Source organism: Bombina bombina, chromosome 1 (genome assembly GCF_027579735.1).
Source record: "Bombina bombina isolate aBomBom1 chromosome 1, aBomBom1.pri, whole genome shotgun sequence".
NCBI lineage: Eukaryota > Metazoa > Chordata > Amphibia > Anura > Bombinatoridae > Bombina > Bombina bombina.
The window spans coordinates 391,597,070-391,619,933 of record NC_069499.1 but is presented as its reverse complement, the minus strand read 5'-3'; the positions used below and the strand labels follow the sequence as shown (position 1 = coordinate 391,619,933).

The following is a 22,864-nucleotide window of genomic DNA, read 5'->3' as shown; positions in this document are numbered from 1 at the left end:
TGAATCAAAAGCTTTAACCAAGATGCCAAGGAAATGGCAGAAGCTTTCTGACCTTTCCTAGAACCAGAAAAGACAACAAATAGACTATAAGTCTTCCTGAAATCTTTAGTAGCTTCAACATAATATTTCAAAGCTCTAACAACATCCAGAGAATGCAAGGATCTATCCGAATGTTGTTAAAATTCACAACTTTAGGTAAAAATGTAAATGAAGTCCTCAAAGCTGCTTTATCGTGATGGAAAATCAGAAAAGGAGACTCACAAGAGAGCAGATAATTTGGAAACTCTTCTAACAGAAGAGATAGCCAAAAGGAACAACACTTTCCAAGAAAGTAGTTTAATATCCAAAAAATGCATAGGCTCAAAAGGAGGAACCTGTAAAGCGTTCAAAACCAAATTGAGACTCCAAGGAGGAGAGATTGATTTAATGACAGGCTTTATACGAACCAAAGCCTGTACAAAAGAGTGAATATCAGGAAACTTAGCAATCTTTCTGTGAAATAAAACATTAAGAGCAGACATTTGTCCCTTCAAAGAACTTGCAGACAAACCCTTATCCAAACCATCCTGAAGAAACTGTAAAATTCTAGGAATTCCTAAAAGAATGCCAAGCGAATTTATGAGAAGAACACCATGAAATATAAGTCTTCCAAACTCAATAATAAATCTTCCTAGAAACTGATTTACGAGTCTGTAACATAGTATCAATCACTGAGTCAGAGAAACCTCTATGACTAAGCGTTCAATTTGATTTGAGATCCTGATGGAAAAACAGTCCTTGAGAGGAAATGGCCAAGGTTGGCAACTGGACATACGGACAAGATCCGCATACTAGAACCTGTGAGGCCATGCTGGTGCTACCAGAAACACAAATGATTTTTCCATGATGATCTTGGAGATCACTCTTGGAAGAACTAGAGGCGGAAAGATATAAGCAGGTTGGTAAAACCAAGGAACTGCTAACGCATCCACCGACTCCGCCTGAGGATCCCTGGACCTGGACAAGTACCTGGGAAGTTTCTTGTTTAGATAGGAAGCCATCAGATCTATTTCTGGAAGACCCAACATCTGAACAATTGGAAGAAACACATCTGGATGGAGAAACCACTCCCCCGGATGTAAAGTCTGATGGCTGAGATAATCCGCTTCCCAATTGTCTACACCTGGGATATGTACCGCAGAAATTAGACAAGAGCTGAATTCCGCCCAAAATAGTATCCAAGATACTTCTTTCATAGCTAGGGGACTGTGAGTCCGACCCTGACGATTGACATATGCCACAGTTGTGATATTGTCTGTCTGAAAACAAATGAATGGTCCTCTCTTCAACAGAGGCCAAACCTGAAGTGTCCTGAGAATAGTACAGAGATTTCCAAACCCCTTGTGCTGTCAGAGATCCCCAGACAGCTCCCCAACCTGAAAGACTTGCATCTGTTGTGATTACAGTCCAGGTTGGACGAACAAAAGAGGCCCCTTGAACTATACGATGGTGATCTAACCACCAAGTCAGAGAGAGTCGAACATTGGGATTTAAGGATATTAATTTTGATATCCTTGTATAATCCCTGCACCACTGATTCAGCATACAAAACTGAAGAGGTCTCATATGAAAACGAGCAAAGGGGATCGCGTCTGATGCTCCAGTCATGAGACCTAAAACTTCCATGCACATAGCAACTGAAGGGAATGATTGAGACTGAAAGTTTCGACAAGTTGAAACTAGTTTAATTCGTCTCTTGTCTATTAGAGACAGAGTCATGGACACTGAATCTATCTGGAAACCTAAAACGGTGACCCTTGTCTGAGGAATCAAACTTTTCGGTAAATTGATCCTCCAACAATGTCTTTGAAGAAACAACACTAGTTGATTTGTGTGAGATTCGGCAGAATGTAAAGACTGAGCTAGTACCAAGATATCGTCCAAATAAGGAAAACACAGCAATACCCTGTTCTCTGATTACAGAGAGTAGGGCACCGAGAACCTTTGAAAAAATTCTTGGAGCTGTCGCTAGGCCAAATGGAAGAGCGACAAATTGGTAATGGTTGTCTAGAAAAGAGAATCCGATAGTGATCTGATGAATCGGAATACGAAGATATGCATCCTGTAAGTCTATCGTGGACATATAATGACCTTGCTGAACAAAAGGCAGAATAGTCCTTACAGTCACCATTTTGAAAGTTGGCACTCTTACAAAAAGATTCAAAATTTTCAGATCCAGAACTGGCCTGAATGAATTTTCTTTCTTTGGGACAATGAATACATTTGAATAAAACCCCAGACCCTATTCCTGAAACGGAACTGGTATGATTTTCCCTGAAAGCTCTAGATCTGAAACACACTTCAGAAAAGTCTGAGCCTTCACTGGATTTGCTGGAACGTGGAGAGAAAAAAATCTTCTCACAGGAGGTCTTACTCTGAAACCTATTCGATACCCTTTAGAGACAATACTCTAAATCCACTAATTTTGGACAGAATCTGCCCAAATGTTTTGGAAAATTTTTAATCTGCCCGCCACCAGCTGAACTGGAATGAGGGCCACACCTTCATGCAGATTTGGGGCTAGCTATGGTTCTTAAAAGGCTTGGATTTATTCCAACTTGAAGGTTTCCAATTGGACCCAGATTCTTTGGAGGAAGGATTGGCTTTCTGTTCCTTATTCTGTTGAAAAGAACGAAAACGATTAGAAGCTTTAGATTTACCCTTAGATCTTTTATCCTGAGGCAAAAAAACTCCCTTTCCCCCAGTGACAGTTGAAATAATTGAATCCAACTGAGAACCAAATAAATTGTTACCTTGGAAAGAAAGATATTTGAGCCACAAAGCTCTTCCAGCTAAAACAGCTAAAGACAGATTTAACATCAATTTTGATTATATCAAAAATAGCATAACAGATAAAATGATTAGCATGTTGAAGCAAGCTAACAACGCTAGACAAATCAGAATCAGTTTCCTGTTGCGCTAAGCTTTCCAACCAAAAAGTTGATGCAGCTGCAGCATCAGCCATAGATATAGCAAGCCTAACAATATAGCCAGAAAATAAATAAGCTTTCCTTAGATAAGATTCAAGTTTCCTATCTAAAGTAGTACATTTGGCAAGAGTAGAGATAGCCCCATCAACTTTGGGGATTTTTTCCCAAAACTCCAATCTATCTGCTGGCAAAGGATACATTTTAAACCTAGAAGAAGGAATAAAATAAGTACCAGGCCTATCCCATTCCTTTGGAATCATATCAGAAATAGCATCAGGAACTGGAAAAACCACTGGAGTAACCACAGGAGATTTATAAACAGTAATTAAACGTTTACTAGTTTTAGTATCAAGAGGACTAGATTCCTCAATATCCAAAGTAATCAACACCTCTTAACAAGGAACGAATATACTCCATCTTAAAGGGACAGGCAAGTCCAAAAAAAAACTTTCATGATTCAAATAGGGCATGTAACTTTAAATAACTTTCCAATTTAATTTTAACACCAATTTTGCTTTGTTCTCTTGGTATTCTTAGTTGAAAGCTAAACCTAGGAGGTTCATATGCTAATTTCTTAGACCTTGAAGGCTGCCTCTAATCTAAATGCATTTTGATAGTTTTACACCACTAGAGGGCATTAGTTCACGTGTTTCATATAGATAACATTGAGCTCATGCACGTGAATTTACCATGGAGACAGCTCTGATTGGCTAAACTGCAAGTCTGTCAAAAGAACTGAAATAAGTGGGCAGTCTGCTGAGGCTTAGATACAAGGTAAGTACAGAGGTAAAACGTGCATAATTATAACTGACGGTTATGCAAAACTGGGGAATTGGTAATTAACGGATTATCTATCTTTTAAAACAACAAAAATTCTGGTGTTGACTGTCCCTTTAAAGAGATAAGTAAATTTGTCAGTATCAATATCTGAGGTAGGATCTGCTGAATCAGATAGATCCTCATCAGAGGAACATAATTCAGTATATTGTCGGTCATTTGAAATTTCATCAACTTTATGAGAAGTTTTAAAAGATATTTTATGTTTATTAGAAGGCGGAATAGCAGACAAAGCCTTCTGAATCGCATCAGCAATAAAATCTTTTATATTAACAGGGATATCATGTACATTAGATGATAAATGGAACAACAGGCATTGTACTAGTACTGATGGATACATTCTCTGCATGTAAAAGTTTATCATGACAACTGTTACATACTACAGCTGGAGATATAATCTCTGATAACTTACAACAGATACACTTAGCTTTGGTAGAACTGTTATCAGACAGCAGGGTTCCAACAGTCGTTTTTGAGACAGGATCAGATTGAGACATCTTGCAAATGTCAGAGAAAAAAAAAAACATCATATAAAGCAAAATTATTAATTTCCTTACATGGCAGTTTCAGGAATGTGAAAAAAATGCAAACAGCATAGCCCTCTGAGCATAAAAAAGGCAAGAGGCATATAGGAAGTGGGGTTTAAATAATTAAATTATTTTGCGTCAAGCATGATGCACAACGCAAAATAAATTTTTTTGGGGTAACAACATCCAGAAATGACGTAACTTGCGTCCTGGCAGACGCAACCTTGTGCAAGGAAACCTGGCATCAACTAAGACGCTGGAAATTACGAATTTGCGCCACCAAACGTACCTTTGCGCCAAAAATGACGCAATAAATATCAGCATTTTGCGACCTCGCAAGCCTAATTTTGCCCACGAAAATGAATGAAAAAGCAGTCAATTTGAAGAAAAGACCATACCCCAGGTAAGAAAATAACTTCCTAAATATGTTTTCCCAATTTTGAAACTGATAATCTGCAAAAGGAAATATACATAAACCTGACTCATGGCAAATATAAGTACAATACATATATTTAAAACTTTATATTAATACATAAAGTGCCAAACCATACCTGAGAGTGTCTTAAAGGGACATGAAACCCAAATCTTTTCTTTTGTGATTTAAAAAGAGTATGCCATTTTAAACAACTTTGTAATTTACTTCTATTATCTCATTTGCTTAATTCTCTTGACATACTTTGCTGAAAAGCATATCAAGATAGTCTCAGTAGCTGCTGATTGGTTGCTGCACATAGATGCCTTGTGTGATTGGCTCCCCCATGAGCATTGCTATTTCTTCAATAAAGGATATCTAAAGAATGAAGCAAATTAGATAATAGAAGTAAATTGGAATGTTTAAAATTGTATTCTCTACTTGAATCATGAAAGAAAATATTTGGGTTTAGTGTCCCTTTAAGTAATGAAAACATACTTACCGAAAAACACCCATCCACATATAGCAGATAGCCAAACCAGTACTGAAACAGTATCAGTAGAGGTAATGGAATATGAGAGTATATCGTGAAAAGGGAGGTAGGAGATGAATCTACGACCGATAACAGAGAAAATTTGAAAAGATTTCCCATGAGGAAAACCATAGAATCAATAGAGGATACTCTTCACATTCCTCTGACAAACACTGTACTCAGAGGAATCGGGCTTCAAAATGCTGAGAAGCACATATCACAGAAGAAAATCAAGCACTACCTTACTTCACCACCTCCATAGGGAGGCAAAGTTTGTAAAACTGAATTAAGAGTGAGGGGTGTATTTATAGGCATTTTGAGGTTTGGGAAACTTTGCCCCTCCTGGTAGGATTGTATAGCCCATATGTCACTAGCTCATGGACTCATCAATTACATGAAAGAAATACCACTTTCCAAGTGAGCAACTTGATTAAACAGAATGCAGAGACTCAGAGCTCTCAGAAGGACCTTAAGAACTAAATTTAAGCTCCACGGTGGAGCAACAGGACTGAAAACAGAGCTAATTCAGGCCGAAGCCTGAACTCTTGAACATCTGGCAAACTAGCCAACTTCTTATGAAACAAAACCGAAAGGGCAGATATCTGACCCTTGATAGACCCGGCCGACAGGCCTTTCTCCAGACACTCCTGAAAAAACTGAAGGATATGTGGAGTCTTCACTCTATGCCAATAAAAAATTAGCTGGTCACCCCAGTGAAGATAAGTTTTCCATACCTTGTAGTAGAAGCGTCTGATGACCGGCTTGCGAGAAGCCTCTCTGAGCCAAAATCAACCGTTCGATCTCCAGGCAGTCAGTCTCAGAGTATACAGATTTTGGTAAAGAAAAGGTCCTTGAGTCAGCAGATCCTGACGTAGTGGCAACCGTCAAGGAGCAGCAGAAGATAATCTCACAAGATCTGCATATCAGGACCTGTGTGGTCAGACAGAAGCTATCAGAATATTTGGAATTCTGTCCTGTTTGATCCGGGCAACCACCAAAGGCAGAAGAACAAATCGGAGGGAACAGCTAAACCAGGTTGAAGTTCCACTGAAATGCTAGAGCATCTACCAACTCCACCTGAGGATCTTTGGAACTCGATCCATACCTCAGGAGCTTGGTATTAAAGCAGGAAACCATCAAATCTATATCTGGGACACCCCATCTTTTCTTAACAGAACAGCTCTCCCTGCCTACCTCCATGATACGAGGCAAAGAACGACTGGAGGATAGGGGAAGTGGGAGGGATATTTCCAGTCTTGCTTGAGGTGTCTTAGCATCGTTCAGTTGGCCAGGAATAGTATTTCCCATAGGTTATGAATGTTCTTATGTACTCTAAATTTCAATTGAAAGAAAATTAGCTTTCAACATTTGTATAAATCTCTTTAGAGAAGCTTTACATTTAAAAATTAAATTTAGTTTTAAAGTGTCCTTGTATACCTGTGGGAATTCTTCCTCATCTGAGCTTTGGAAATCGTACTGTTTTATATCGCTCTTGTTAATTACAGGCAATGGCTCTGATGCAGGCTGGATTTGAGGAGTAATAAAATTATCTGGTTTTGGCTTCTTTGGATATTTCTTTTTTAGACGGATGATTTCTAAAACTTCTTCTTTAACAGATGGATGGTGTGTAATCTATATAAAACAAATAAAGGCATAACAATTTTGCTTAGAAACAGATATGTTATTCCCTGTATTAGTTTTATCTTTTTACCTGACTGAATTTCTGCCCTCTCCCCCTTTCACTGCAATCTATCTTGCCCAGCACCATCTACTTTTATTTCTTAAATTTAAATGCACGTGATCTTAGATGCAAATGCTTAGTTCAGTTTTACAGAAACACTGACTAAGTTTGTGGTGACACATTTCTACATTTTAAACACAACTAGAACTTACCTTTGCTTTGCATTCTGGTACTTTATGATGGTTTCCATTATGCAGAGATGCAGGAATGGGATGAATATCCTTTTCCACTTTGGGAATTTTAATCTCATTCAGGATTTCTCCTCCAAAGTCACCCAAATGATACCTTAAAAGCAAAAAAGGTTGTGACACCAACATTTTAGCAGAATTAATAAAATGTTCAAAAAGCATGAACTAATTTTTTATTATTATTACAGATGTTACCTCTTCTCTACTACTTCTAATGTAAGATGTAACAATTCTCGTTTTGTTTTTTCCCTTTTTTTGATCATTTCAAGAATGGTTATGGCTCGACTAAACTCTCTTCTTAATTTCAGCATTTTTTCATAGGAGGCTTCATCATTCTTTCGATTCTATGTAAAGGAAACAAATGAATATACAATAAAAAAAACAAGTGCTGCACATGATTCTTACAATTACTAAGAAAAAACAAGCACAAATATAGCTGCAAGCAGCGATAGGGGTGGCCACGCGCATCGCCTTTGCAAAGCATATAAGCTGCAAAATCACAATATATAGCTACACAGCAAATTTCACAGCTTTAACATAAGCGGTTGCAAAGAAACAGAATTTATGCTTACCTGATAAATTACTTTCTCCAACGGTGTGACCGGTCCACGGCGTCATCCATAACTTGTGGGAATATTCTCTTCCCCAACAGGAAATGGCAAAGAGCACAGCAAAAGCTGTCCACATAGTCCACCCCAGGCTCCGCCCACCCCAGTCATTCGACCGACGGACAGGAGAAAAAACAGGAGAAACCATATGGTGCCGTGGTGACTGTAGTTAAAGAAAGAAATTCATCAACCTGATTAAAAAACCAGAGCGGGCCGTGGACCGGACACACCGTTGGAGAAAGTAATTTATCAGGTAAGCATAAATTCTGTTTTCTCCAACATTGGTGTGTCCGGTCCACGGCGTCATCCATAACTTGTGGGAACCAATACCAAAGCTTTAGGACACGGATGAAGGGAGGGAGCCAATCAGGTTACCTAAACAGAAGGCAACACGGCTTGCAAAACCTTTCTCCCAAAAATAGCCTCCGAAGAAGCAAAAGTATCAAATTTGTAGAATTTGGCAAAAGTGTGCAGGGAAGACCAAGTCGCTGCCTTACATATCTGATCAACAGAAGCCTTGTTCTTGAAGGCCCATGAGGAAGCCACAGCCCTTGTAGAGTGAGCTGTGATGCGTTCAGGAGGCTGCCGTCCGGCAGTCTCGTAAGCCAATCGGATGATGCTTTTCAGCCAAAAGGAAAGAGAGGTAGAAGTAGCTTTTTGACCTCTCCTCTTGCCAGAATAAACGACAAACAGAGAAGACGTTTGTCTAAAATCCTTTGTTGCTTCTAAATAGAACTTTAAAGCACGAACTACATCTAAATTGTGTAACAAACGTTCCTTCTTTGAAACTAGATTCGGACACAAAGAAGGCACAACTATTTCCTGGTTAATATTCTTGTTGGAAACAACCTTTGGAAGGAAACCAGGTTTAGTACGCAAAACAACCTTATCTGAATGGAACACCAGATAGGGCGGATTACACTGCAAAGCAGATAACTCAGAAACTCTTCTAGCAGAAGAAATAGCAACCGAAAACAGAACTTTCCAAGATAACATCTTGATATCTATGGAATGTAGAGGTTCAAACGGAACCCCTTGAAGAACTGAAAGAACTAAATTCAGACTCCAGGGAGGAGTCAAAGGTCTGTAAACAGGCTTGATCCTGACCAAAGCCTGAACAAAAGCTTGAACATCAGGCACAGCTGCCAGTCGTTTGTGTAATAAGACAGATAAAGCAGAAATCTGTCCCTTTAGAGAACTCGCTGATAATCCCTTATCCAAACCTTCTTGGAGAAAGGAAAGGATCCTAGGAATTTTGATCTTACTCCATGAGAATCCCTTGGATTCACACCAACAGATATATCTTTTCCATATTTTATGGTAAATTTTTCTAGTTACAGGTTTTCTGGCTTGTACCAGAGTATCTATTACAGAATCCGAAAACCCACACTTAGATAAAATCAAGCGTTCAATTTCCAAGCCGTTAGCTGGAGGGAAACTAGATTTGGATGTTCGAATGGACCTTGTACTAGAAGATCCTGTCTCAAAGGTAGCTTCCATGGTGGAGCCGATGACATATTCACCAGGTCTGCATACCAAGTCCGGCGTGGCCACGCAGGAGCTATCAAGATCACCGAGGCCCTCTCCTGCTTGATCCTGGCTACCAGCCTTGGAATGAGAGGAAACGGTGGAAACACATAAGCTAGGTTGAAGGTCCAAGGCGCTACTAATGCATCCACTAGAGTCGCCTTGGGATCCCTGGATCTGGACCCGTAGCAAGGAACCTTGAAGTTCTGACGAGACGCCATCAGATCCATGTATGGAATGCCCCATAATTGAGTCAACTGGGCAAATATCTCCGGGTGGAGTTCCCACTCCCCCGGATGGAATGTCTGACGACTCAGATAATCCGCCTCCCAGTTTTCCACTCCTGGGATGTGGATCGCAGATAGGTGGCAGGAGTGAACCTCCGCCCATTTTATGATTTTGGTCACTTCTCTCATCGCCAGGGAACTCCTTGTTCCCCCCTGATGGTTGAAGTAAGCAACAGTCGTCATGTTGTCTGATTGGAATCTTATGAATCTGGCCTTTGCTAGTTGAGGCCAAGCCCTGAGAGTATTGAATATCGCTCTCAGTTCCATAATGTTTATCGGGAGAAGAGACTCTTCCCGAGACCATAGCCCCTGAGCTTTCAGGGAGTTCCAGACCACGCCCCAGCCCACTAGACTGGCGTCGGTCGTGACGATGACCCACTCTGGACTGCGGAAGCTCATTCCCTGGGACAGGTGGTCCTGGGTTAGCCACCAACTGAGTGAGTCTCTGGTCTTCTGATCTAATTGAATCACTGGAGACAAGTCTGTATAGTCCCCATTCCACTGTTTCAGCATGCACAGTTGTAATGGTCTTAGATTAATTCGTGCAAAAGGAACTATGACCATTGCTGCAACCATCAACCCTACTACTTCCATGCACTGAGCTATGGAAGGTCGTGGAACAGAGTGAAGAACTTGACAAGCGTTTAGAAGTTTAGACTTTCTGACATCTGTCAGGAAAATCTTCATTTCTAAAGAATCTATTATTGTCCCCAAGAAGGGAACTCTTGTCGACGGAGACAGGGAACTTTTTCTATGTTCACTTTCCATCCGTGAGATCTGAGAAAGGCCAAAACGATGTCTGTGTGAGCCTTTGCCTTTGAAAGAGACGACGCTTGTATCAGAATGTCGTCCAAGTAAGGTGCCACTGCAATGCCCCTTGGTCTTAGAACCGCTAGAAGGGACCCGAGTACCTTTGTGAAAATCCTTGGAGCAGTGGCTAGCCCGAATGGGAGAGCCACAAACTGGTAATGTTTGTCCAGAAAGGCGAACCTTAGGAACTGATGATGATCTTTATGGATAGGAATATGTAGATACGCATCCTTTAGATCCACGGTAGTCATAAATTGACCCTCCTGGATTGTAGGTAAAATCGTTCGAATAGTTTCCATTTTGAACGATGGCACTCTGAGAAATTTGTTTAGGATCTTTAAATCCAGAATTGGTCTGAAAGTTCCCTCTTTTTTGGGAACTACAAACAGATTTGAGTAAAATCCCATTCCTTGTTCCACGGTTGGAACTGGGTGTATCACTCCCATTTTTAACAGGTCTTCTACACAATGTAAGAATGCCTGTCTCTTTATTTGGTTTGAAGATAAGTGAGACATGTGGAACCTTCCCCTTGGGGGTAGTTCCTTGAATTCTAGAAGATAACCCTGAGAAACTATTTCTAGTGCCCAGGGATCCTGAACATCTCTTACCCAAGCCTGAGCGAAGTGAGAGAGTCTGCCCCCTACTAGATCCGGTCCCGGATCGGGGGCTACTCCTTCATGCTGTTTTGGTAGCAGCAGCAGGCTTCTTGGCCTGCTTACCCTTGTTCCAGCCTTGCATCGGTTTCCAAGCTGGTTTGGTTTGCGAAGCATTACCCTCTTGTCTAGAGGCTGCAGAGTTGGAGGCCGGTCCGTTCCTGAAATTGCGAAAGGAACGAAAATTAGACTTATTCTTGGCCTTGAAAGGCCTATCTTGTGGGAGGGCATGCCCCTTACCCCCAGTGATGTCTGAGATAATCTCTTTCAATTCTGGCCCAAAAAGGGGTTTACCCTTGAAAGGGATATTAAGCAATTTTGTCTTGGAAGATACATCCGCTGACCAAGACTTTAGCCAGAGCGCTCTGCGCGCCACAATTGCAAACCCTGAATTTTTCGCCGCTAATCTAGCTAACTGCAAAGCGGCATCTAAAATAAAGGAATTAGCTAACTTAAGTGCGTGAATTCTGTCCATAACCTCCTCATACGGAGTCTCTCTACTGAGCGACTTTTCTAGTTCCTCGAACCAGAACCACACTGCTGTAGTGATAGGAATAATGCACGAAATAGGTTGCAGGAGGTAACCTTGCTGTACAAAAATCTTTTTAAGCAAACCCTCCAATTTTTTATCCATAGGATCTTTAAAAGCACAATTATCCTCGATAGGAATAGTAGTGCGCTTGGCTAGTGTAGAAACTGCCCCCTCGACCTTAGGGACTGTCTGCCATAAGTCCTTTCTAGGGTCGACCATAGGAAATAATTTCTTAAATATAGGAGGGGGGACAAAAAACATAATTTATGTAAGAACTTACCTGATAAATTCATTTCTTTCATATTAGCAAGAGTCCATGAGCTAGTGACGTATGGGATATACATTCCTACCAGGAGGGGCAAAGTTTCCCAAACATCAAAATGCCTATAAATACACCCCTCACCACACCCACAATTCAGTTTAACGAATAGCCAAGAAGTGGGGTGATAAAAAAGTGCGAAAGCATATAAAATAAGGAATTGGAATAATTGTGCTTTATACAAAATCATAACCACCACAAAAAAAGGGCGGGCCTCATGGACTCTTGCTAATATGAAAGAAATGAATTTATCAGGTAAGTTCTTACATAAATTATGTTTTCTTTCATGTAATTAGCAAGAGTCCATGAGCTAGTGACGTATGGGATAATGATTACCCAAGATGTGGATCTTTCCACACAAGAGTCACTAGAGAGGGAGGGATAAAATAAAGACAGCCAATTCCTGCTGAAAATAATCCACACCCAAAATAAAGTTTAACGAAAAACATAAGCAGAAGATTCAAACTGAAACCGCTGCCTGAAGTACTTTTCTACCAAAAACTGCTTCAGAAGAAGAAAATACATCAAAATGGTAGAATTTAGTAAAAGTATGCAAAGAGGACCAAGTTGCTGCTTTGCAAATCTGATCAACCGAAGCTTCATTCCTAAATGCCCAGGAAGTAGAAACTGACCTAGTAGAATGAGCTGTAATTCTCTGAGGCGGAGTTTTACCCGACTCAACATAGGCAAGATGAATTAAAGATTTCAACCAAAATGCCAAAGAAATGGCAGAAGCTTTCTGGCCTTTTCTAGAACCGGAAAAGATAACAAATAGACTAGAAGTCTTTCTGAAAGATTTAGTAGCTTCAACATAATATTTCAAAGCTCTAACAACATCCAAAGAATGCAACGATTTCTCCTTAGAATTCTTAGGATTAGGACATAATGAAGGAACCACAATTTCTCTACTAATGTTGTTGGAATTCACAACTTTAGGTAAAAATTCAAAAGAAGTTCGCAACACCGCCTTATCCTGATGAAAAATCAGAAAAGGAGACTCACAAGAAAGAGCAGATAATTCAGAAACTCTTCTGGCAGAAGAGATTGCCAAAAGGAACAAAACTTTCCAAGAAAGTAATTTAATGTCCAATGAATGCATAGGTTCAAATGGAGGAGCTTGAAGAGCCCCCAGAACCAAATTCAAACTCCAAGGAGGAGAAATTGACTTAATGACAGGTTTTATACGAACCAAAGCTTGTACAAAACAATGAATATAAGGAAGAATAGCAATCTTTCTGTGAAAAACAACAGAAAGAGCAGAGATTTGTCCTTTTAAGGAACTTGCGGACAAACCTTTATCTAAACCATCCTGAAGAAACTGTAAAATTCTCGGAATTCTAAAAGAATGCCAAGAAAAATGATGAGAAATACACCAAGAAATATAAGTCTTCCAGACTCTATAATATATCTCTCTAGATACAGATTTACGAGCCTGTAACATAGTATTAATCACAGCGTCAGAGAAACCTCTTTGACGAAGAATCAAGCGTTCAATCTCCATACCTTTAAATTTAAGGATTTCAGATCCTAATGGAAAAAAGGACCTTGTGACAGAAGGTCTGGTCTTAACGGAAGAGTCCACGGTTGGCAAGAGGCCATCCGGACAAGATCCGCATACCAAAACCTGTGAGGCCATGCTGGAGCTACCAGCAGAACAAACGAGCATTCCTTCAGAATCTTGGAGATTACTCTTGGAAGAAGAACTAGAGGCGGAAAGATATAGGCAGGATGATACTTCCAAGGAAGTGATAATGCATCCACTGCCTCCGCCTGAGGATCCCGGGATCTGGACAGATACCTGGGAAGTTTCTTGTTTAGATGGGACGCCATCAAATCTATTTCTGGAAGTTCCCACATTTGAACGATCTGAAGAAACACCTCTGGGTGAAGAGACCATTCGCCCGGATGCAACGTTTGGCGACTGAGATAATCCGCTTCCCAATTGTCTACACCTGGGATATGAACCGCAGAGATTAGACAGGAGCTGGATTCCGCCCAAACCAAAATTCGAGATACTTCTTTCATAGCCAGAGGACTGTGAGTTCCTCCTTGATGATTGATGTATGCCACAGTTGTGACATTGTCTGTCTGAAAACAAATGAACGATTCTCTCTTCAGAAGAGGCCAAAACTGAAGAGCTCTGAAAATTGCACGGAGTTCCAAAATATTGATCGGTAATCTCACCTCCTGAGATTCCCAAACTCCTTGTGCCGTCAGAGATCCCCACACAGCTCCCCAACCTGTGAGACTTGCATCTGTTGAAATTACAGTCCAGGTCGGAAGCACAAAAGAAGCCCCCTGAATTAAACGATGGTGATCTGTCCACCACGTTAGAGAGTGTCGAACAATCGGTTTTAAAGATATTAATTGAGATATCTTTGTGTAATCCTTGCACCATTGATTCAGCATTCAAAGCTGAAGAGGTCGCATGTGAAAACGAGCAAAGGGGATCGCGTCCGATGCAGCAGTCATAAGACCTAGAATTTCCATGCATAAGGCTACCGAAGGGAATGATTGTGACTGAAGGTTTCGACAAGCTGCCATCAGTTTTAGACGCCTCTTGTCTGTTAAAGACAGAGTCATGGACACTGAATCTATTTGGAAACCCAGAAAGGTTACCCTTGTCTGAGGAATCAATGAACTTTTTGGTAAATTGATCCTCCAACCATGATCTTTAAGAAACAACACAAGTCGATTCGTATGAAATTCTGCTAAATGTAAAGACTGAGCAAGTACCAAGATATCGTCCAAATAAGGAAATACCACAATACCCTGTTCTCTGATTACAGACAGAAGGGCACCGAGAACCTTTGTAAAAATTCTTGGAGCTGTAGCAAGGCCAAACGGCAGAGCCACAAACTGGTAATGCTTGTCCAGAAAAGGGAATCTCAGGAACCGATAATGATCCGGATGAATCGGAATATGCAGATATGCATCCTGTAAATCTATTGTGGACATATAATTCCCTTGCTGAACAAAAGGCAAGATAGTCCTTACAGTTACCATCTTGAACGTTGGTATCCTTACATAACGATTCAATATTTTCAGATCCAGAACTGGTCTGAAGGAATTCTCCTTCTTTGGTACAATGAAGAGATTTGAATAAAACCCCATCCCCTGTTCCTGAACTGGAACTGGCATAATTACTCCAGTCAACTCTAGATCTGAAACACAATTCAGAAATGCTTGAGCTTTTACTGGATTTACTGGGACACGGGAAAGAAAAAATCTCTTTGCAGGAGGTCTCATCTTGAAACCAATTCTGTACCCTTCTGAAACAATGTTCTGAATCCAAAGATTGTGAACAGAATTGATCCAAATTTCTTTGAAAAAACGTAACCTGCCCCCTACCAGCTGAGCTGGAATGAGGGCCGCACCTTCATGTGGACTTAGAAGCAGGCTTTGCCTTTCTGGCTGGCTTGGATTTATTCCAGATTGGAGATGGTTTCCAAACTGAAACTGCTCCTGAGGAAGAAGGATCAGGTTTTTGTTCTTTGTTGAAACGAAAGGAACGAAAACGATTATTAGCTCTGTTTTTACCCTTAGATTTTTTATCCTGTGGTAAAAAGTTTCCTTTCCCACCAGTAACAGTTGAAATAATAGAATCCAACTGAGAACCAAATAATTTGTTACCCTGGAAAGAAATGGAAAGTAGAGTTGATTTAGAAGCCATATCAGCATTCCAAGTCTTAAGCCATAAAGCTCTTCTAGCTAAAATAGCTAGAGACATAAACCTGACATCAACTCTGATAATATCAAAGATGGCATCACAGATAAAATTATTAGCATGCTGAAGAAGAATAATAATATCATGAGAATCATGATGTGTTACTTGTTGCGCTAAGGTTTCCAACCAAAAAGTTGAAGCTGCAGCAACATCAGCCAAAGATATAGCAGGTCTAAGAAGATTACCTGAACACAGATAAGCTTTTCTTAGAAAGGATTCAATTTTCCTATCTAAAGGATCCTTAAACGAAGTACCATCTGACGTAGGAATAGTAGTACGTTTAGCAAGGGTAGAAATAGCCCCATCAACTTTAGGGATTTTGTCCCAAAATTCTAATCTGTCAGACGGCACAGGATATAATCGCTTAAAACGTTTAGAAGGAGTAAATGAATTACGCAATTTATCCCATTCTTTGTAAATTACTGCAGAAATAGCATTAGGAACAGGAAAAACTTCTGGAATAACCACAGGAGCTTTAAATACCTTATCCAAACGTTTAGAATTAGTATCAAGAGGACCAGAATCCTCTATTTCTAAAGCAATTAGTACTTCTTTAAGTAAAGAACGAATAAATTCCATTTTAAATAAATATGAAGATTTATCAGCATCAACCTCTGAGACAGAATCCTCTGAACCAGAAGAGTCATCAGAATCAGAATGATGATGTTCATTTAAAAATTCATCTGTAGGGAGAGAAGTTTTAAAAGATTTTTTACGTTTACTAGAAGGAGAAATAACAGACATAGCCTTCTTTATGGATTCAGAAACAAAATCTCTTATATTATCAGGAACATTCTGCACCTTAGATGTTGAAGGAACTGCAACAGGCAATGGTACTTTACTAAAGGAAATATTATCTGCTTTAACAAGTTTGTCATGACAATCAATACAAACAACAGCTGGAGGAATAGCTACCAAAAGTTTACAGCAGATACACTTAGCTTTGGTAGATCCAGCACTAGACAGCGATTTTCCTGTAGTATCTTCTGACTCAGATGCAACGTGAGACATCTTGCAATATGTAAGAGAAAAAACAACAACATATAAAGCAAAATTGATCAAATTCCTTAAATGACAGTTTCAGGAATGGGAAAAAATGCCAAAGAACAAGCTTCTAGCAACCAGAAGCAATGAAAAATGAGACTTAAATAATGTGGAGACAAAAGCGACGCCCATATTTTTTAGCGCCAAATAAGACGCCCACATTATTTGGCGCCAAAAATGACGCCACATCCGGAACGCCGACATTTTTGGCGCAAAATAACGTCAAAAAATGACGCAACTTCCGGCGACACGTATGACGCCGGAAACGGAAAAGAATTTTTGCGCCAAAAAAGTCCGCGCCAAGAATGACGCAATAAAATGAAGCATTTTCAGCCCCCGCGAGCCTAACAGCCCACAGGGAAAAAAGTCAAATTTTTGAAGGTAAGAAAAAATGATTAAATCAAATGCATTATCCCAAATATGAAACTAACTGTCTGAAAAATAAGGAAAGTTGAACATTCTGAGTCAAGGCAAATAAATATTTGAATACATATATTTAGAACTTTATAAACAAAGTGCCCAACCATAGCTTAGAGTGTCACAGAAAATAAGATTTACTTACCCCAGGACACTCATCTACATGTTTGTAGAAAGCCAAACCAGTACTGAAACGAGAATCAGCAGAGGTAATGGTATATATGAGTATATCGTCGATCTGAAAAGGGAGGTAAGAGATGAATCTCTACGACCGATAACAGAGAACCTATGAAATAGACCCCGTAGAAGGAGATCACTGCATTCAAATAGGCAATACTCTCCTCACATCCCTCTGACATTCACTGCACGCTGAGAGGAAAACCGGGCTCCAACTTGCTGCGGAGCGCATATCAACGTAGAATCTAGCACAAACTTACTTCACCACCTCCATCGGAGGCAAAGTTTGTAAAACTGAATTGTGGGTGTGGTGAGGGGTGTATTTATAGGCATTTTGAGGTTTGGGAAACTTTGCCCCTCCTGGTAGGAATGTATATCCCATACGTCACTAGCTCATGGACTCTTGCTAATTACATGAAAGAAACATAATTTATGCTTACCTGATAAATTTATTTCTCTTGTAGTGTAGTCAGTCCACGGGTCATCCATTACTAATGGAATATATCTCTTCCTAACAGGAAGCTGCAAGAGGATCACCCAGCAGAGCTTGCTACATAGCTCCTCCCCTCACATGTCATATTCAGTCATTCGACCAAAGAAGACGAGAAAGGAGAAACCATAGGGTGCAGTGGTGACTGGAGTTTAATTAAAATTTAGGTCTGCCTTAAAGACAGGGCGGGCCGTGGACTGACTACACTACAAGAGAAATAAATTTATCAGGTAAGCATAAATTATGTTTTCTCTTGTTAAATGTAGTCAGTCCACGGGTCATCCATTACTTATGGAATACCAATACCAAAGCTAAAGTACACGGATGAAGGGAGGGACAAGGCAGGAACATTAAACAGAAGGAACCATTGCCTGAAGTACCTTTCTCCCAAAAATAGCCCCCGAAGAAGCAAAAGTGTCAAATTTGTAAAATTTTGAAAAGGTGTGAAGCGAAGACCAAGTCGCAGCCTTGCAAATCTGTTCAACAGAGGCCTCATTTTTAAAGGCCCAGGTGGAAGCCACAGCTCTAGTAGAATGAGCTGTAATCCTTTCAGGAGGCTGCTGTCCAGCAGTCTCATAGGCTAAACGTATTATGCTACGAAGCCAAAAAGAGAGAGAGGTAGCCAAAGCCTTTTGACCTCTTCTCTGTCCAGAGTAAACGACAAACAGGGAAGAAGTTTGACGAAAATCTTTAGTTGCCTGCAAATAGAACTTCAGGGCACGGACTACGTCCAAATAATGCAAAAGTCGTTCCTTCTTTGAAGAAGGGTTAGGACACAGTGATGGAACAACAATCTCTTGATTGATATTCCTGTTAGTAACTACCTTAGGTAAGAACCCAGGTTTAGTACGCAGAACTACCTTGTCTGAATGAAAAATCAGATAAGGAGAATCACAATGTAAGGCAGATAACTCAGAGACTCTTCGAACCGAGGAAATAGCCATCAAAAACAAAACCTTCTAGGATAACAGCTTGATATCAATGGAATGAAGGAGTTCAAATGGAACGCCTTGAAGAACATTAAGAACTAAGTTTAAGCTCCACGGCGGAGCAACAGTCTTAAACACAGGCTTAATCCTAGTTAAAGCCTGACAAAAAACCTGAACGTCTGGAACTTCAGCCAGACGTTTGTGTAGAAGAATAGACAGAGCAGAAATCTGTCCCTTTAACGAACTAGCGGATAAGCCCTTTTCTAAACCCTCTTGTAGAAAGGACAATATCCTAGGAATCCTAACCTTACTTCATGAGTAACTCTTGGATTCGCACCAATATAAATATTTACGCCATATCTTATGGTAAATTTTTCTTGTAACAGGCTTCCTAGCCTGTATTAAGGTATCAATAACCGACTCCGAGAAGCCACGATTTGATAGAATCAAGCGTTCAATCTCCATGCAGTCAGCCTCAGAGAAATTAGATTTGGATGTTTGAAAAGACCCTGAATTAGAAGGTCCTGTCTCAGAGGTAGAGACCACGGTGGACAGGACGACATGTCCACTAGGTCTGCATACCAGGTCCTGCGTGGCCACGCAGGCGCTATCAGAATCACCGAAGCTCTCTCCTGTTTGATCTTGGCAATCAAACGAGGAAGCATCGGGAATGGTGGAAACACATAAGCCATGTTGAAGACCCAAGGGGCTGTCAGAGCATCTATCAGCACCGCTCCCGGGTCCCTGGACCTGGATCCTTAACAAGGAAGCTTGGCGTTCTGGCGAGACGCCATGAGATTCAGATCTGGTTTGCCCCAACGAAGAATCAGTTGAGCAAAGACCTCCGGATGAAGTTCCCACTCCCCCGGATGAAAAGTCTGACGACTTAGAAAATCCGCCTCCCAGTTCTCTACGCCTGGGATGTAAATCGCTGACAGGTGGCAAGAGTGAGACTCTGCCCAGCGAATTATCTTTGAGACTTCCAACATCTCTAGGGAACTTCTGGTTCCCCCTTGATGGTTGATGTAAGCCACAGTCGTGATGTTGTCCGACTGAAATCTGATGAACCTCAGAGTTGCTAACTGAGGCCAAGCTAGGAGAGCATTGAATATTGCTCTTAATTCCAGAATATTTATTGGGAGGAGTTTCTCCTCCTGAGTCCATAATCCCTGAGCTTTCAGGGAGTTCCAGACTGCGCCCCAGCCTAGAAGGCTGGCGTCTGTTGTTACAATCGTCCAATCTGGCCTGCGAAAGGTCATCGCCTTGGACAGATGTGGCCGAGAGAGCCACCATAGAAGAGAATCTCTGGTCTCTTGATCCAGACTTAGTAGGGGGGACAAATCTGAGTAATCCCCGTTCCACTGACTTAGCATGCACAATTGCAGCGGTCTGAGATGCAGGCGCGCAAATGGTACTATGTCCATTGCCGCTACCATTAAGCCGATTACTTCCATGCACTGAGCTACTGACGGGTCTGGAATGGAATGAAGGACACGGCAAGCATTTAGAAGTTTTGATAACCTGGCCTCTGTCAGGTAAATTTTCATCTCTACAGAATCTATAAGAGTCCCTAGAAAGGGAACTCTTGTAAGTGGTAATAGAGAACTCTTTTCCACGTTCACCTTCCACCCATGCGACCTCAGAAATGCCAGAACTATCTCTGTATGAGACTTGGCAGTTTGAAAACTTGACGCTTGTATCAGAATGTCGTCTAGGTACGGAGTCACTGCTATGCCTCGCGGTCTTAGTACCGCCAGAAGTGAGCCCAGAACTTTTGTAAAGATTCTTGGAGCCGTAGCTAATCCGAAGGGAAGAGCTACAAACTGGTAATGCCTGTCTAGGAAAGCAAATCTTAGGTACCGATAAAGATCCTTGTGAATCGGTATGTGAAGGTAGGCATCCTTTAAATCCACTGTGGTCATGTACTGACCCTCTTGGATCATGGGAAGGATGGTTCGAATAGTTTCCATTTTGAATGATGGAACTCTTAGAAATTTGTTTAGGATTTTTAAGTCCAAGATTGGTCTGAAGGTTCCCTCTTTCTTGGGAACCACAAATAGATTTGAAAAGAATCCCTGCCCGTGTTCCGTCCGCGGAACAGGGTGGATCACCCCCATTAGTAAAAGGTCTTGTACACAGCGTAGAAACGCCTCTTTCTTTATTTGGTTTGCTGATAACCTTGAAAGATGAAACCTCCCTCGTGGAGGAGAAGTTTTGAAGTCCAGGAGATATCCCTGAGATATGATCTCCAACGCCCAGGGATCCTGGACATCTCTTGCCCAAGCCTGGGCGAAGAGAGAAAGTCTGCCCCCCACTAGATCCGTTTCCGGATAGGGGGCCCTCTCTTCATGCTGTCTTGGGGGCAGCAGCAGGTTTCTTGGCCTGCTTGCCCTTGTTCCAGGACTGGTTAACTTTCCAGCCCTGCCTGTAACAAGCAACAGCTCCTTCCTGTTTTGGAGCGGAGGAAGTTGATGCTGCTCCAGCCTTGAAGTTACGAAAGGCACGAAAATTAGACTGTTTGGCCTTTGATTTGGCCCTGTCCTGAGGTAGAGCATGGCCCTTACCTCCCGTAATGTCAGCTATAATTTCTTTCAAGCCGGGCCCGAATAAGGTCTGCCCTTTGAAAGGAATATTAAGCAATTTAGATTTAGAAGTCACGTCAGCTGACCAGGATTTAAGCCATAGCGCTCTGCGCGCTTGGATGGCGAATCCGGAGTTCTTAGCCGTAAGTTTGGTTAAATGTACGACGGCATCAGAAACAAATGCGTTAGCTAGCTTAAGTGCTTTAAGCTTGTTTATAATTTCATCCAATGGAGCTGTGCGAATGGCCTCTTCCAGAGACTCAAACCAGAATGCCGCCGCAGCAGTGACAGGCGCAATGCATGCAAGGGGCTGTAAGATAAAACCTTGTTGAACAAACATTTTCTTAAGGTAACCCTCTAATTTCTTATCCATTGGATCTGAAAAGGCACAACTATCCTCCACCGGGATAGTGGTACGCTTAGCTAAAGTAGAAACTGCTCCCTCCACCTTAGGGACCGTCTGCCATAAGTCTCGTGTGGTGGCGTCTATAGGAAACATTTTCCTAAATATGGGAGGAGGGGAAAAGGGCACACCAGGTCTATCCCACTCCTTGCTAATAATCTCTGTAAGCCTTTTAGGTATAGGAAACACGTCAGTACACACCGGTACCGCATAATATCTATCCAACCTACATAATTTTTCTGGAATTGCAACCGTGTTACAATCATTCAGAGCCGCTAATACCTCCCCTAGCAATATGCGGAGGTTCTCAAGCTTAAATTTAAAATTAGAAATCTCTGAATCCAGTCTCCCTGGATCAGATCCGTCACCCACAGAATGAAGCTCTCCGTCTTCACGTTCTGCAAACTGTGACGCAGTATCTGACATGGCTCTCACCTCAGCCGCGCGCTCTGTCCTTAACCCAGAGCTATCGCGCTTGCCTCTTAATTCTGGCAATTTAGATAATACTTCTGTCATAACAGTAGCCATGTCTTGCAAAGTGATTTGTAAGAGCCTCCCTGATGTACTTGGCGCCACAAAATCACGCACCTCCTGAGCGGGAGGCGAAGGTACTGACACGTGAGGAGAGTTAGTCGGCCCCCTCGTTGTCTGGTGATAATTTCTTTACATGTAAAGATTGACTTTTATTTAAAGTAGCATCAATGCAATTAGTACATAAATTTCTATTGGGCTCCACATTGGCCTTTAAACATAGTGAACAAAGAGATTCATCTGTGTCAGACATGTTTAAACAGACTAGCAATGAGACTAGCAAGCTTGGAAATACTTTTCTAAATAAATTTACAAGCAATATAAAAAAACGCTACTGTGCCTTTAAGAAGCACAAAAAGTTGTCACAGTTGAAATAACAATGAACCAAAATAGTTATAGCAACCAATTTTTCACAGTAAATGTATTAAGTTAGCAAAGGATTGCACCCACCAGCAAATGGATGATTAACCCCATAATACCCAAAAACGGATTAACAATTTAATAATTAACGTTTTTCTCACAGTCAAAACACACTGTCACAGGTCTCTGTGACTGATTACCTCCCTCAAAATAAATTTTGAAGACCCCTGAGCTCTCTAGAGACGATCTGGATCATGGAGGA

The 22,864-nt window shown here is 41.1% G+C and overlaps 1 protein-coding gene across 1 annotated transcript in view; it reads right to left on the bottom strand.

Annotated features, from left to right (window-relative positions):
- Positions 1-22,864, bottom strand: part of EPC2 (enhancer of polycomb homolog 2) — a 498,893-nt gene that overhangs the window by 284,446 nt on the left and 191,583 nt on the right. The window contains exons 3-5 of the mRNA XM_053712670.1: positions 7,402-7,550; positions 7,171-7,303; positions 6,715-6,909 (exon numbers count right to left, since the gene is read on the bottom strand). Coding sequence (XP_053568645.1) covers positions 6,715-6,909; positions 7,171-7,303; positions 7,402-7,550 — 477 coding nt within the window. The remainder of the gene's footprint in view (positions 1-6,714; positions 6,910-7,170; positions 7,304-7,401; positions 7,551-22,864) is intronic.